Source organism: Asparagus officinalis, chromosome 9 (assembly GCF_001876935.1).
Source record: "Asparagus officinalis chromosome 9, Aspof.V1, whole genome shotgun sequence".
NCBI lineage: Eukaryota > Viridiplantae > Streptophyta > Magnoliopsida > Asparagales > Asparagaceae > Asparagus > Asparagus officinalis.
In genome coordinates this window covers 15,896,758-15,914,133 of record NC_033802.1, presented here as the reverse complement: position 1 = coordinate 15,914,133, position 17,376 = coordinate 15,896,758, and the positions used below count along the sequence as shown (strand labels likewise).

At 35.6% G+C, this 17,376-nt stretch overlaps 1 protein-coding gene across 1 annotated transcript in view; it reads right to left on the bottom strand.

Moving 5' to 3' along the window:
* The window catches only part of LOC109823724 (transmembrane 9 superfamily member 1), an 18,983-nt gene extending 2,026 nt beyond the window's left edge, over positions 1–16,957 (bottom strand). The window contains exons 1-10 of the mRNA XM_020390079.1: positions 16,726–16,957; positions 5,902–6,094; positions 5,654–5,758; positions 5,517–5,534; positions 5,343–5,431; positions 5,110–5,262; positions 4,692–4,826; positions 4,385–4,551; positions 847–941; positions 299–672 (exon numbers count right to left, since the gene is read on the bottom strand). Coding sequence (XP_020245668.1) covers positions 299–672; positions 847–941; positions 4,385–4,551; positions 4,692–4,826; positions 5,110–5,262; positions 5,343–5,431; positions 5,517–5,534; positions 5,654–5,758; positions 5,902–6,094; positions 16,726–16,809 — 1,413 coding nt within the window. The 5' untranslated portion in view covers positions 16,810–16,957. The remainder of the gene's footprint in view (positions 1–298; positions 673–846; positions 942–4,384; positions 4,552–4,691; positions 4,827–5,109; positions 5,263–5,342; positions 5,432–5,516; positions 5,535–5,653; positions 5,759–5,901; positions 6,095–16,725) is intronic.

The window sequence follows — 17,376 nt, the reverse complement described above, 5'->3', positions numbered from 1 at the left end:
AGAATTTTTTTTTTGATAGACCTCTTGAGGGCAAAAAAATAAATAAATAAGAAAAACTCATTAAGGAGGCCTATCCTGACTTGGGCGATAGTACAGAGGACTATCCGCAACAAAGAACTACAGAGGGTCTATTAACAATTCAGCGGGGTATTAACCCAAATTTCCATATCCAACAGAATGATGAACTAGCTGAAATGTCACAAGGCAAAGAAATCATGTGGCTGATCAAGAAATCATGACTCCTGCAAGAACCGACTTAGAATGACAATTGAGAAACAAATCTTTTATACTTATTTACCTTGTAATTCCAGAAGGATGTGAAGACAAAATACATCTCAATGAAGATGCTACCAAAAGGAAGAAGTCCTCCCATGAGTGAAACAACAGAAGGCGTGAGATACCATTTTTTATCAGGGATAGGACGAGGAATGGTCTTGACACGGCAAGGATTATTTGGAGCTCCGCTCCAATTCCTGCCAACAACGGTACCAAGAAGTGCCAGAGGAAAGGAGATGAATGCCCAAATTACGAAAACAACAACCATAGTTCCGAAAGGAATAGCTGCTAGTGACCCATAGAATATAGCAACCGTGTTCAATGCAAAACCAATTCCAAAGCACAGAAACGGGAATAGGGATGCTGTCAGGATCATGGACTTTATCCAACTTTTACCTGACAATAAACAAGAGTAATCATAAGATAAATAAGCAAATATTCGATGAAAGTATATGAAGTGGATCATAGCCCAGTCCCCAAGTATTGGAGATTTCCTTAAAGCCAAGAAAGTTAAAGAAACAAATTGCCACTGGCTAACAGAAAGAAAACTAAACTAGCAGGTATCCGTACCACCACTCCTTGAATAAAGCCCACCACTGACATAGCCTGAAACGAATGATGTCAGAGCATAGCAAACAATAAAAGTTGTAACAATAGACCCTCGCCTGCAACAATACAGAATGTGTTAACAAGAGAAAACACTAAAGATCAAGATACATGTCTATTATTAGATGCAGGTGCACTCATACATACAAATTATGTGTATGTATTTATGCATGCTATGCATGTATATATGCATTCAAAAGTTAATTCCTAACATAAATTGAGCGAATAACTTGGAGAATGGGAAGATTTACTAGCAAATTTTCTGCTGACATGCATAATTTTCCAACTTACAAGATACAACTAAAATCAACCAATATGCATATTAAGCACATGAACCCAATGCAACAAAACTATATGCAATTAAGCAGCTTATCCATGACATTGTACATCAGCAAATAAAGAGGCACGACTGAGTGTAATGAACAGAACATAATTTTCATGACTTTAAATGTACAAATGAGCATGTTGAAGTGCAAATGAGCATGTCAGAATTATCCAAAATGAGCTGTATGATATACACAGGCAAATGGAAAGACGAGTCATAATGAAGCAATTATAATTTTGACATGAGAATTTTTAGATGTGAAAATCAGCATGCTGCTTTTATAGCCAAGGGATAAAATAGAAGGGGGAAAAAAGTTTTGTCCCAAAATTTGCGCTGACTGGATTATACTAATGGTCTCCCAAAGGAGGTAGCCCGTCACATCCACATCCTTTTCCAAATGCCTACATATCAAATATGACAACCTAGGGCGTTACTAAATGACCAATCCAAATCCTTGGCTATATTACTCCACAACCTAGGAGACAGAGAGGGATAAAATATGCAATGACAGGATGACAGGATTCTCAAATAAGATAAGTGAACAAGATGACATGGCATCACAAGTAGGCCCAAAGGCTAGGATGAGAGAGAAAAGGGAAGGCAGGGTCACAAGTGACAGCGTCAACCAATGATGGGGGTCACCAACGATAGGAGTAGCCGCTATGATGCGCTAACTTTATAAGACGGCTTGAGGGTGGGGTGGCTGGCTTTTAAAAAAGCATATAGGGAGGGGATCTCTTTGTGAATCAGAGATATTTACTGTTTTGGCCTCCCGTGTCAGTGTCATGCAACTGAGATGCGAAACTTTAACGTGTTAGTATGAGGGGGTTTTGTTTGAAAAAAATTATGGGTATTTTATCTAATTTTCGAAATTCATGGTAGTTTACAGGATGGTTAGTAAAATAACCCCTTTCAGTAAGGATTAGTTGTCGCATACAAGACACGTGGCTTAGAATTCAAGATATCACGCATCTTATGAAAGTGTCCATTTGAGATCTCAGAAACAAATATAAGATTCACCTTAAAAGTGGTGGATTTAGGTTATAGCCTTCTCAAAGCCATCACCAATCAGTTTCATAAATGAACCAAAGCAATCTGAATCACAACAGCTTGTATTGGCACAATGACTGAACCAACAGAAAAATTAATTACCTAACTCAAACCATGATAATCAATCTCAATAGATTGTATTGGCAATGACTAGCTAGAAAATATACAAGTCATGTGACTCATGTCAGAAGAATGTTGCCCTCTTCACATCATTGATACCCATTATTATGCTGCTTCTTAGAGCATTGTTTTTTGTGGTGTACTAGGTTATCGACAAGAAAATATTTGACATGTAGCATGGTACAATCTTATCAAGCTACAAACTCAACCACTGTTGTGCCGTTAAATTGGATTTTGCAAATATTAAGTTGCGAATATAATTTATAGGCTAAATTGCACTTAAATGCCCTATAATTTCACCAACATTGCACTTAAGTGACCCCTATTTTAAAACCAAGCAAATAAAAACCCCAAAGTATTTAAATGTTGCAGATCAATGCCCTGAAGTTTAAAAAAACCCAGATAATGTTATTATTTCTCTACGTACCCAAAAATATCATACAACACAGGGTATTAAAGTGTAGCTTTTAGAAACTCTATGGTGTTAAAGTGAGGTTATTTACAAACCGAGGGTATTTACGTGCAATATTGGGTAAACAGGAGTGCACCAACATGCAACATTAAGTAAACAAGAGCGCACTAAAGTGCAACAGTTTGAAACTTTGGGGCAGTTATCAGCAATATTTAAATACTATGAGGCATTTAGTTGCTCAATTTTAAAATAGGGGTCACTTTAAGTGCAGGGTTGGTGAAACTATATGGCATTTAAATGCAATTTAGCCTAATTTTATTTTATATCATAACCTTCTGGGGTGTTCAAGGATAAAATTGGCAGAAAATATCCATGGAGGAATGAAGATTCTCTTTGAGAGTAATTTCATCCAAACAAGTATCATAAATTGGACCAGGAAGTATGCCCCTAAGGAGGGCTAGTCTCTATAAATAGCCTAGGAAAACTTTATGAACAGCGTCAACATAATGACAACCTGTAACATGGTCCCAGAATCCAAGCCAAGCAACCTTGTCAATAAAAGATATTGTCATAAGTTCTAGAATTCCAACACATACCAGAAAGCCAGTTGGCGGGTTGAATTATCTCACTTTTTGGTAATGTGGTTTAATTTCATAAATCAAGAAGCAATCCTCCAAAATTCTACTTGCATATGGAAGCATCTAAAAGATGAGGGAAGATTAAAGAATTGTTATAGGAAATGTATCCACTATAAGGACATGATAATCCCAAATGGCCAGAGAGAAGAGTACCTTCAATGATAGGGCCCTTGATTATCTGGACAATGTACACAGACGAGTGCCAGACAGATGGCAAAAGTCTGACAGAACCCAGTGCTCCCTCACTATGAGTCTATGACAATTTACAATGGTGCCAGAAGCCAAGAAAACCATGACAAGAAACGATATCCTGGTCGTAGAAATTAGTCAACCTCTTTATGGAGGCAAATACTCATTCACAAGCTCCTTCTATGACACCCCTCTAATATGGCACCTAGATTCTAAGATGACAGAACCTTGTCGAGAAAATAATTTTGCCCTATATTTTAGAACACCAACAGATTCCAGAAGTCCAGTTAGCAGGTAGAATTACCTCACTTTTGGTTAATGCGGTTTTTTAAGCTCATAAAACCAAAAACCAAGAATCAAATTCTGGATTGCTATTATGACATGAAAGAATCTAAAAGTTGGTGAAATATGATAGAATAACTATGGGAAATGATATCAACTATAAGGCACACAGGGCCAGATAGAAGGTGGATCCCTTCCACAATAGGGCCTTGATTTTCTGGACAATGTACACAGATGAAGACAGCGGCTACGATAAACAGCTAAGCGAACCTGCTGGTGATGTCTGCTTAATGTAAGTTTGGATAATAATTATGCCGCCTAAATTAAGTCAGGCTGCTGGTGATGTCTGCTTGGCATAAGTTTCGATAATAGTTATGCCAGCTAAATTAACAAATGTATTTGCTTCTCAAGAATCATAATGAGTGGTATATGCACACATACAGATACAGTGACTATAACAAGAAGTGTGGTGATACCATAACATACCCGATGTACAACATCCCAACGATAGCAACCAAAATGACTAGAAGAACAAGCAACGCTAGCTGGGAACCAGTACCAACAACAGCTGAAAGAAGAACTAAGTTGCGAGGAGGCCGAAATACATCCCCATGGACAAGCTTCCAACCAGATTCTTCACTTACATCTCTTTCCTAATAGAAATGCAAACACGTTCATCAACATGTTAAGTGAACAAGTCATACATAACCCAATCAAAAGCACTGCTAGAAAATGGCTCTTTTAGGTAAATGGTACAAGCACATATAAACAGTTAAAAGTTCTGTGTGATCACCAGAGTCTCCAGATCATCGTCTTCCCGAGCATACTTGGCATAGTCATTTCTGAGAGTCCTCATCAATATCATAGACACCAGGCCAGTTAGGAAAATGACCATCATGAAAGAATTGAAGATGGAAAACCAGTGAATCTGTACAAATCAAAGCACATATTATTTTCATAGGAGGTGTTAATCCTCTTATAAATATAGAAACAATGATTGTGGTGCACACAGTGATAGCATCTAAAAGGAAGTTAGATTAAAATGAGAGGTTGAAAAAGCAGAAAGAATTACATGTTGGCTTTTCCCAACTTGCAAAAGGCTGTCATACAGTTTACCCCAAGTGTGAAAAAACAACCTTTCGGAAGGAAAACCTTCCAATGGGATATAAAATAAGAGAAAACTTGCCATGCAAATTTTGAAGTTGAATTACCTGGTGCTCAAAGAAAGGGTAATCCAAGTAAACATCAAAACGACGTGCAAATATAATATCTGTTGGCACCCATTTAACTGAGTAAGTCATGTCCAATGTCTTCCCAGCTTCCAAGAGTTTAGGACTTTCTTGAGTGAGATTGACGTTAATGATCTGCAGGGTATGATGTTGCAGACAAGCATCCTTAGTTTTGTCAAAAATATATTAATTAGGCTCATAGATTAATCAATCACCTGTTCTCCATTGTATTTAACGACAATATTCTTGTGTGTGAAAAGATAGTGCTTATTCTCATTGTTTTTGTCAGTCTCTCCAACAAACCCTGATAGATTACAGTAAGCATAAGTGAGAGGTGTCTGATCATCTTAGATAAGGAACAGAAGCACAGATAAATTTGAGATACTTACCCCAGAAAGGCAGGTCATCTACATAATTGTGCCCAGCAAGCAGACAACAGACATCAGCCATAGCAATATAGGAAATCATCAAAACCGTGTTCTGCTAAATTAAAAGGTGAAAAGGAAGCCAAGGGAAGGACACATACCTATAAAGAATTCAAACCAATATGAGTTATCTATCGCATCCTTAAACTGCTTCACTTTTTCAGCATCAAGTTCAATTGTACAAATAGAGGCCTTGCCAACATTGTCTGAAAGAATCATGTTTATAAATAAATTGTTCATCTATTAAATTCACAATAATATGCTCCAAAAAACCAGATTGTACTATCGAGCTAAGCTCACTATAAAGATGATAATAATATTAAATAAAAAGAAAGAAAAGTTTACACACTTTGGTATTTCAAGTCAATCTGGCTGTCAATCAGCTCATTTCCACCCAAGACCTCCCCAAGCCCACTCCATTTGTGTGTAGGGTTCTCAGATGGATGGCAAAATGGGAGGTGGTAATAGTTGTATGTTTCTTGAGGATTATTGTACGGGCCAACCTTGTTTACCCAAAGTGTAATTGGGTCTCCAGCTTGGTACTGCATATTAACACCGCAATACATTCTCAGTGAAGATCTTTTTATAAATATAAACAAAGATAAGTTGGCAGTTAAGCACGAGTGAGTTTGTCTAAGTAACACTAATTCTTCTCTGTAAAAAGGTGCGCAAATACTATGTAGAGAATGCAGAGAATGCTAAGATGATGCAATGCCTAAAGTAGAGTACAATCACCTAGGAATGAATTTAATTCCCACAAAGATAGCTTATAAAAATAAAGATACATATGATTTCCAATCTAGGCTCATACACTGTAGTGTTTTCTATTTTATATAACCACAATCACCTTGCAACAAGATTAGTTCTAATGATAATTTAGCTTATAAGAATGAAGATAGATATGCTTTCAATCGAGACCAATAAACTATATTTGTCCACAATTTTCCAACATAGAGTTACAGATATGTATATACGAAGATTTCATGTGAATTGTTTCCTTTGCCAGAAAATAGGCATATGATTTATATATTTTACGGAGTTAGAAATATAAATTGGGAAAAGTAGAGCATGCAAATGAATGGTGAAATTTCAGGCTTGCTACACTGAGTATCCTCTAATCTATTGGGAAAAATTTTCTGTGAATAAAAGATATTTCAAAGGCTTTTAAAATTGTTGAAAGTTTTAGTTTCAGTTCAGAAAATTTTGACAAATCACATAATAAAGATAAATGAAAAAGACCAAAAGAGGAAAAGAGAAGGAGAAAAGATGAAAAGAGAAGGAGAAAACATTTGTGCCTCACTCATGGAGACCTTTGATTCATAGGAAAACTAAAGTGAAAAAAGAAATTCAACATTTAGAGTTACCCTCATGACGCATGCACAGATACCTGTGAGTTACTCTCATGATGCATGCACAGATACCTGTAACAAAGTTTTTTTCCCTCAAACCCCTTGACCTGCCAATTTAAATACGTTATACTTTTCTCCCTTGTCCCTATCTGTGGGTCATCTCGCGACTGAATTAACATTTATGAGATCCTTTGATTCATAGGAAAACAAAAGGGAGAAAACATTTGTGCCTCACTCATGGACACCTTTGATTCATAAGGAAGACTAAAGGGAAAAAAGAAATTCAACATTTAGAGTTACCTTCATGACGATGCACAGATACCTGTAACAAAGATTTTTTCTCAAACCCCTTGACCTGCCAATGTAACTACATCATACTTTTCTCCCATGTCCCTATCTATGAGTCATCTCTCGACTGAACTAACATTTATGAGATCCTTTTTAATTGTATCCATCCATGTCCTTAGGTCGTAACTATGCTCTATTACTAAAATCCCAGCACTTGTCTAAGAAATACTTACACATTTTTGCCTCCGCTATGCTTTCCCTAAATTAACAACTGAATTGTTAAGTGATAGGTAACAAAGACACTTCGTTTTGGGTGCCGTGTCCGTGTTCGACACATGCCTGACACCGACTCTCCGCGGACACTCCATGGACACTTGTGGTTCAAAGAAAAACCCGATTTCCCCATTACTTATACCCTAAACCAGTTTCTTTGAAAATATCAGGTTCAAAACCAATTATTTTTTAACCCAAAAACTGAAACCCATTACTTAAATATTTGAAAAATACTCATCGTATTATCCCATGCAGTCAAAACCAAACTTTTTGTTGTTAAATCTTATTCTTGATTTGATTTAACTTGGTTCTTAATTGTTATAGATAATAGAAAGAAACATACAAATGTTATTGGTATTTTTCGTTCAATATTTGATCATGTGGGTATATTATATACCCTGTCCCCGTATCCTTCAATTTGCTAATCTGTCGTGACTCGTATTCGTGTCCGTGTCCATGATACCTAGGTTAAGTGTGTGCTAGGATGCTTGGATCTGTAAGAAATTAATTGTTTGATATAGCGCCTTATTTTAAATTAATGTCGTGCATGTTCACTCTCGTTAAATTGAAATCCTAACATGCTACATTTGAAGTGTTGGTTACCTACTACGTTAGATAAAGGTGATCATCTCATCCTTCACTTTAAGATTTGTTCTATATCATAAATCTAATTTGGAATTTTCATTCACAAACTTGCATTGATGTAAGCTTAAAACTTTTTAGAAAAGCGGATTCTCATTGGTGTCATGTTCTCTTATTCCCTATATGATAGGTGGATACATCCGATGCAGGATAGATCTGCATGTGAATCTTGTAGAAGATTTGATGAAGATTTTGTTAAGGATTTTATTAGGATCTTATTTTTTGGAAGGTTTTGATTTTATTTTATGTAACCTTTTATTTAAGTTAGGATTTCTTTAGGATTTAGTTTTCATATTACTTTCTAATTTAGTTAGGATTTTTATTTGATAGCATCTTTTAAGTTTGTTAGATTTTAATTTGATTAGGATTTTTATTTACTTTCAAATGTACATTATTAGGTTTTATCTTCTATAAATAAGATTTGCAATCCTCCATGAAAAATAGACTGCTGAATAAAATGAAAAGTTCTTGAGGTGTGAAATCTTTTGTTGAGCATGTGAATTGCTAATTAGGTGTGAAACCACTAGGTGTGAAGCCTATTCTCTAGTAGGGTGTGAAGGTTATTCTCTAGTTGGGGGTGAAGCATATTTAACTCAATCCTCTCTTCTTTTAAGTTCTCTTACATTCAGCTTGGAGCCTCCACCCGCTCCCCATCATTTGGTACCATAGCCAAATGATCTATATCCATCTTCTTCTTCCTCCACTAAAAACAAAAAAGATTCATCTCCATCTTCTTCTTCTTCCTCCACCAATAAACGCAGCAGTCCATAATCTCAAATCGTCATCAAATCAATCCCAGAGTTGAAGTAAGATCCAAAGTCTTCATCATGACATTAGAAAAAGCTTATTATCCTTGTCTTAGCATTTTCGAGGAGGACGTTGAATTTAAAGAGGAGATTTGATGCACGACAGATCCACACATGAATCTTGTAGAAGATTTGATGAAGCATCTGTTAAGGATTTTACTAGGATCTTAGTTTTTAGGTAGGTTTCGATTTTATTTTACATAATATTTTGTTTAAGTTCGGATTTCTTTAGGATTTAGTTTTTATATTACTTGCTAATTTAGTTAGGATTTTTATTCGATTATATCTTTTAAGTTTGCTAGATTTTGATTTGATTAAGATTTTTATTTACTTCCAAATGTGGATCATTAGGTTTTATCTTCTATAAATAAGACTTTTAATCCTCCATGAGAAATAGACTATGATGAATAAAATGAAAAGTCCTCGAGATGTGTCTTATATTGAGTATGTGAATTGCTTATTTGCTGTGAAACCCTTAGGTGTGAAGCATATTCCCTAGTGCAGTGTGAAGCCTTTAGGTGTGAAGCCTATTCTCTAATTGGGTGTGATGCCCTTGGGTGTGAGACCTATTTATCTTGATCCTCTATTCTTTTTAGTCCTCCCGCATTCAAATCCAAGCCCTCTGCCCGCTCCCCATCACAATTACTTAGAGACTTATAATAAAAAAAAAAGCTTCCCAAGACCCCTCTAATCTTCTGCTGCTTTGCTTCTCTTCCTCCTTCGCAATCTTGTCATTATCGTCATTATTGTAGCCATCGTGACTAATAGCATCAATACTTCCACTAACACAAAAGACATCATTGTTATCCTCATCATCTTCAACGTCATCCTCATCCCCATAATCGATCACCACTATTACTTTTCAAAACCACAGAACCAATACTGTCGTCAACCACCATAACTGCTAATGACATGTTAATGCTAGTATTCCATTATCGTATATTGCTAACTATTAATTATGACACCAATACTACAATGGCACTCCTAATGTTGTGGCCACCATAACCGCTATCCATCATTGTTTGTCATCTCGTCACCATGAACACCAATAATGTTGTTGTTGCCGCCCATTTCACAATTTGTCACTTACTGTCCATGATACGAGTCGTCGTGCGAGTACCTTTGATCGCGGAATTATCAAAGATGGTTAAGAAGAAAATAACAAGAACACAAGGACAATTCAGTGGTGACGAAGGAAAATACCTTCTCTAGATTATGAGAATTAAATAGTTTACGATCTCTCACAATCTCACTAGAATTGAAGAACAATCTCTCTCAATTCTCAAATACAATCTAATCTCTTTTGATCTCTCACAATCTCACTAGAATTGAAGAACAATCTCTCTCAATTCTCAAATACAATCTAATCTCTTTTGATTGTTTTAAAACCCTAAAAAATTGAAGAACAATCTCTCTCAATTCTCAAATACAATCTAATCTCTTTTGATTGTTTTAAAACCCTAAAACAATCTCTTATATATGTGTAACAACGTGGATGACAAAGTGATAAATAACCAAGCCCAAACCCTACAGAAATTCGTGCAAACAAAAACCCAAACGAACCAGGAAACCATCGATGAGTCGACTCATGTGCATATATGAGTCGATTCATGACACATGGGTCGACTCATGATAGTCATGAGTCGACTGGTCAGAAACTTCTGACAAAACGGCTAGGTTTCGTGAGTCGACTCATGACAGGCATGAGTCGACTCAACCTAATGAGTCAACTCATGTACATGTATGAGTCGACTCACGGGCTAAAAACTGGATGTTTTGATTCTTCGATTCGTCGTCTCGTTCTACGTTTCAACCTGCATTCCACTGTGTTGTTTTACACCTCTATTCTCAAGTTATCATGAGAATTATCTATCCTCAAGCTTTCATGAGGATCGCTAAGTTCCGAAGAGAAGATACACCTGTATCAGTCCAGCTTCATCCCCACCTCATTCTCTTCCTCCTCACACCATAGAAGAACTAACATAGGTAAAGTATATCTATGACAGTCATATTATCGGAAATCTTCACATACCAAAGCAAACATATATGTTGTGGAGATGATTTCATTAAACCAAACATGATAATGCAACATTTTAGGAATTTGATACTAGGATACCAGATTTTTGAGATGTGATTCCAAATGAGAATGTTGCATTCCATGCGCCAAACAAAGCCCTATAGGTTTCATTACACGTGTAGTAGTACCTAATTACCAGCACATTTTTTTTCTCAAGTTATACTTATATGGTTTAGCAACCATCAAAATTAATGAGTTACTTCTGTAAACATCATGTAGTTATAAATCAAATATCATTCAAAGATCTTTAATTTGTCTTTCATCATTGTTAACGACAACTGAAACATGCACATAAATTTACGTGTTATGTCATTACAGATCTTTTTTTATATTGCATCATAGCCAAAAAATAAATCAACAGATAAAAAACAAGCATAAAAAACCTAACAGGGTAGGCTTATGGGTCGTATATGCAAGAACCATGCTTAGGCCAAGTCCTAAACAATCCTGAACTGTTTTCTATGTTTGTCATCCAACATTCTCTAAATTCCTCTAGAATGGGAAAGAGGTTGTATAGATAGGTAATTAAAGGAGGTTCAGTATAAGGAATCAAATTCATCAATAAGGCTAAGTGATGCGGACCGGTGCAGGGGCTCTGACACAAAAGTAGAAGGCTCTCGATTGTGTTGCCTTCAATGTCAATCCAGACCCAATAGGACTATAAGAGGCTCTCGATAATGTGAAATTTGTTGGGTACTCAAATCTGATTAGGATCTCAATGGAGCGGGTAGGATCTCAAGTCTTTGATAGCTTTCTAGAGCCATGTTGCAAGGCCTTCCCGAAGAGAGATCATAACTCATGGAGAGTCGATCGGTGAAGCTAGCGACGACAATACTCGATCGGATCATGAGAACTCATTGAGACTCATCAAAGATCAGATGCAGTTGGATTTAGTCGACAAAGAGGCAACGAGGGGTCAGATATCGAGAATGCGAATGATGTGTGATGGAGGTACTATTCAAGCTGATGAACAGTACATGGGGAATTGTTCGCTTAGGATATTTTTGAGAATTAGGGTTTTGATTGATTAGAGGACAAAGGTTTGAAGAGTACTTGGAATCGAAGGCTGAGATTAAAGTGGACTTAATTAAAAAGGACCTCACACCCATGACTTCACACCATTTAGCAATTCACATGCTTAAGAGAATTCTCATAACTTAAATTTTTATTCATCAATCTCTATCCCTTATAGAGGTTTACAATTTTATAGAGAATAATAAATCTAGAAAGAAAATCAGCCTAATAAAATCATAGCCCAATAAAAGAGAAACAAAGACAATCTCTAACAAAATAAAATCTTAGAGATCCTTAAAAATCATAAATCAAATCTTTAGGAAATTTAATCTAAAATAGAGATTACATCAAATGTTATTAAAAATTAAAATAAAAAAGATTCTATTAAGTTCTAATATCAGCTGATCAACGACCAAAGATAGCCCTATAACAAATCTCTCCTTGTTTGAGAAAACTCAACCTCAAGTTTTATAATGAAAGTATAATATGTAATTTAATCAGTGGAATGTATTGCTTCGCGGGTTGCAGGATTTTCAAGAGAATTCATAGGACCATATATTGAGATGGCAGTGAAGGGTCTGGGATAATAAAGTCAACAAACAGATTAGCAATGACTGAGAGTTTGAACTGCATATCAATCTTACATTCGACTATATTGAGATGGGACAATAAAGTCAACAAACAGATTAGCCAGGACTGAGAGTTTGTACTACATAACGATCTTTACTTAATTTAAGCCAAAGTTTTGGATCGACATGGGGCTCGGTTTCCAGTTAGGCTCAAGTTCTTGCTCTCCGTTAGGTTCGAGCTTAAGCTCGAGATCTGGATGAATTTTCATCTCTAGTTCCGCACCTAGCTCGAGCTCTAAAACAATCTTTTAAACTTGTTCTGTAGTTTTTTCTGGCTCAATCTAATATTCCAATATCATATATTGTTTAGAATTGATTTTCCATTTTGGTTCCTTTATTTGAAGGATCTCGCTCAATCTACGTTTCTTGATTTCTGTAGAAGTTCTTACAACTTGGCTGAAGTGAAAATTCATTTTCTTAATTTGTGAGTTCATCCATGTTGAGGCTAAGGATTGGCTTAAAATTGCTTTGATACCAATTGACGCAAACTGGGGTAGGGGCTCCGATCAGAAAGTAGAAAGTTCTCGAATGTGACACTTTAAACGATAATCCGGACCCAATCGAAAAGTATGATGTTTTTAACATTGTGAAATTTGGTGGATACCATAATCTAAACAGAATCTAAAAGGAGCAGCTAAATTTTTAAATATTTGATAGCATTCCATAGCTATATTGTAAGGCATCGGCGAAGAAAGATCATAACTCATTAAAAGTCGATCGGAGGAGATCTAGTGGGAATGATATTCAATCGGATCACGAGAACTCATCAGGATTTGTCGAAGCTCAGGCAATCATCGAATCTGGTTTACAAGAGGCCTGGGACTCAGATGTTTAAACAAGGGGTAGCTAGTACTGTTCACAGGATTGAACAGTGCACAAGACTACTGTTTACCCATGTACAATAACCTTTGGTGGGTTTTCTTTTTTCTTTCCTTTTTTTTTTGATCTTTGAGGATTAAGATTTTGAGAATTTGAACGTTGATAGGAAGAGAGTTTTAGATAGATACTAGGGGACTCACAGAAATGAGAGGGTTTTAAATTTATATTATGCTTCACATCTAGGGGCCTCATGCAAAGGCCTTTACATCCCAAAAAGGTAAATCACATGTCAAGAAACATCTCACATATTCAAGAGAGAATTCTCAATGCTCAAATATTTATTAATATCCCTCACAGAGGATTACAACTTTATTCATAGAGAAAGCAAGTTAAATCCTAATCAAATCAAATTCTAATAAAAGGGAAACAAAGATAAAATCTCTAATAAAATAAAATCTCGGATATACTAAAAATTATAAATCAAATCTAAGGAAATTTTAGCTAAAAATAAAGATTAATCAAATATTATTAAAATAAAAAAGATTCTAGTAAATTCTAAAATCTTCTAATCAACGATCAACTATTGTCATGCATCACCAGGACAAATGGAAAATCCAAATGGAGTTGCAAATTATAATCTTATGAACTTTTATATTTTCGAAAATAAAGCATATAATTGATCTTAGAAAGTTACAAAATGTGTAGTATCCCTAATCTTTCTAGCGATAATAAGTCCATATTATAAATTGCTTTAGTAGGTATCCAAACTATTGGATTAAAATTATCAATTTGCAAGAGGGCTTTTATGTCATATTATTAATAACATATTAGTATAAGCAATGTTCTAAAAAGCTTCCGTCTAGGCGTAGGCGGTACCTAAGCCACCAGTCTAATGCCTAGTGCTCAGGTGGTACCTAAGCTTCTCACCTAAGTTTTTTGGGAATACCTAGGAAAGTGTAGGCTACTTATGTGGACTGCACCCCTCATATACGTAATATGATATAAGTTATTAAATATTTAGGTTTGGTTAGTAGCTGTAGCCTTTAGGATATTTGTATTTTTTTGGTAAAAGAGAGTTGAAGAAACTAGCTAGTTTACCAATTTATAGTATCATACAGTTCTATTGAATGGTTTAATGTGTTATATTAATTAGTAGGATTGTACTAATGGTTGCTTATATTTATCTTTAGGGTTTCAAGAGATCTCACGGAGCCGTCATGAGTGCATTTGGTTTATCTTTTGTGATTATGGTAAGTGGTAAATTTATACATTGTGCACTGTATATTTTCTATCTAAAATTATATTATGTATATGTGGATAGTTCCATAAATAACTTATCACTTCATATGATTTGCTCACGCATCAACTAGTTTGATGGTACTTTTTGTTTGGACGACAAAATATTCAAGTTTAAGTTTATGCATTATTTTTTGTGACAATCACATCTTTTTCAAATTAGTATTAGGTTGAGATGGGTATACATTTAAGTCTCATTATTGGATGGCTTTTGGCATATTTCTGAGTTGTTAGCTATATGAGTCTTATTTTAATTGAAGTATATGAATTTCTAGTCAATATACTGGTATATGTAGAAAAATAAGTCACATTAGGCACAATGTGTCTCTACGAGGTTTATTTTAGCGCTACAGGCCTAAATTTGGGTCACACTATCCTAAACACTGCTTACTAATTATGGAATTTACCAAGTCAAGTAGGGTATGAAGTGTTGACCACATTGAAATGTGGTCTGCTTATTTTTCCATTTGCATAAAATATTATTTTGACTCATTCCATAAAAAACGGTATAATGATTCATTGATTTGTTGGTAATATTTCTCTTGCATATAAATTTGTTCATATTACTTTTAATTTATGGTGATTTAGATCTTTAGTTTTTGTTAAACCAATGTACAATATGTAGATTCTATTGAGTTGTGAACTCATTGTGTTTTATTCACCTTTTTCACTAACTCGGGTTTAGGTGGAGTTGGAAAGCCTTGCAAACTCATCGAAAAAATGGAGGCAGTTGATCTTTAATTATTTGGAGATTGCTATTTTTTTAGGTGAAGGATATATAAACACATGGTATTTTTTGGATCTTGGAGGATTTTACGACAATGAGATTTTCTTCTTTAAGTTGGGCTTTATTCAAATTGAAGAATTTTTACTAATCTAAGTTAGATTGATATGGATCCTTAATTAAGGAGGATGATTGTTGTTGGTTTGAATTCATATGATAAATGGAAGTTTTTGTGGTTATTTTATAGATGTAGTTTTTTTGGAGAAAATTTTAGCAGGTTTAGTCCGGCACTGATATTTCTTCGAGTTCCAAAAATTGGGATCGTGCCAAAATGTGGCTTATGCAATATGTAAACCTTTATTATCGGCCCTTGTCCATGCAAAAAAAAAATGGTAACATAGTTCTGCTTGACCAAATATGAATATTTTAGTCCCCAATCAAGCATATCGACTTTGTTTTCCCGCTTGCTGTCATCTACCTTATGTGATAGCAAACTAATGTTAAGTTGAAAGAGTTTGAGAGTTTGCAATCAAAACTTCCCTTTCATGTTGTCCTAGAGACTTAACAGAACATTTAGTAAAAGGAAAAAAAAAAGAGAAAAAGCCATTTAGCAGTGAAGCCCTGTACAGTCCATCTTTGCGTTAAAGAAATCCATCGCGACGCTTTCATAGAATCATCAATCAAATTCAAACCATTGCTCCACGCTTAAAAGAGCAGTAATCAGACATATGCTAACAATTCTTAGTAACAATTGACTGAGCGACAGTTTGAAATGATGACAATCAAATCCCATGTCCCAGTTAAACTCCAACTCTAGAAATTAGACTGCTCACTAGAATGATCAAGCCCTCTTGACCATCTGCCTTTTACCTTACAATACATCGACCATGAAGCATCAACGACCAAGTTCAAACATTTTTCTTACTTGAAATTTCTTCTTGCCCACAGTCGAGAAATGCAAATGCCAGTAGAGGTGCACGATTTAATAGTGAGGCTTCTTAAAAATGAAAACTTTGACATAATTCTCCACTAATACAACAAAAAGACTGGTCAAATTTAACAAATCTAACACTGCATTGAGGTTAACATGTAGTAATATTCAAACCCTAACAACTCAAATTTTAACCAAAAAAGAGGAATTATTCCAGATTCAATCCCGGATCTAATGAAGCAACTACTCAACCCAAACAAATTTAAAGCTCGAAATCAAGATCCCAGCATCGGATCAAGCAAATTAGGGTTAGAGCTCAGCGTACCTTGTGATCGGACTCCGAAGCGAACGCGGCGACGAGGAAGAGGGAGCACGCGACGAGGGGGAGAGATCGGGCGGTCGGAATCATCGGGCCGTCGGATCTCGGACGGCGGAGATTTCAGATCCGAACCAAATCTTTGCTTTGAGATTCGATCTCGTGAAGAGCGATAGTTGCTTGCTGTCTCCCTTTTGGATTTAAAATGAAACCCACAGCAGCACCAGATTCTGCTCCTCCTCCTGCGAAGGGAACTTATTACAGATATAACTGATTTAGGCTTAATTTCACTTTGGTACCCCAAAGTTTCATCCATCCCTTGCTTTGGTACCTCATTTATTGCAAGTCTATTTTTGCCCATTTGATATCGTAGTATTTCAGAAACTTGAATTTTGGTTCTCTCTATCTATCTTGGGAAGCACTTTTATTTTTCCTTTAATACAGATCATGCATTTAGCATATGATCCGAGTTGGACTTTATACTCCTGTAATCATCACAAATACCCCCGAAAATGAGTAGAAATTTTCAAAATCTACAAGTCACACATATTTTTATGGATGTTCACAGCAATTTTCTCATTCGTTTCAGGGGCTTTATAATGACTACTTAGGCATAAAAGTCTACACCAGATTATATGTTAAGCATGTAATCTCAATTTA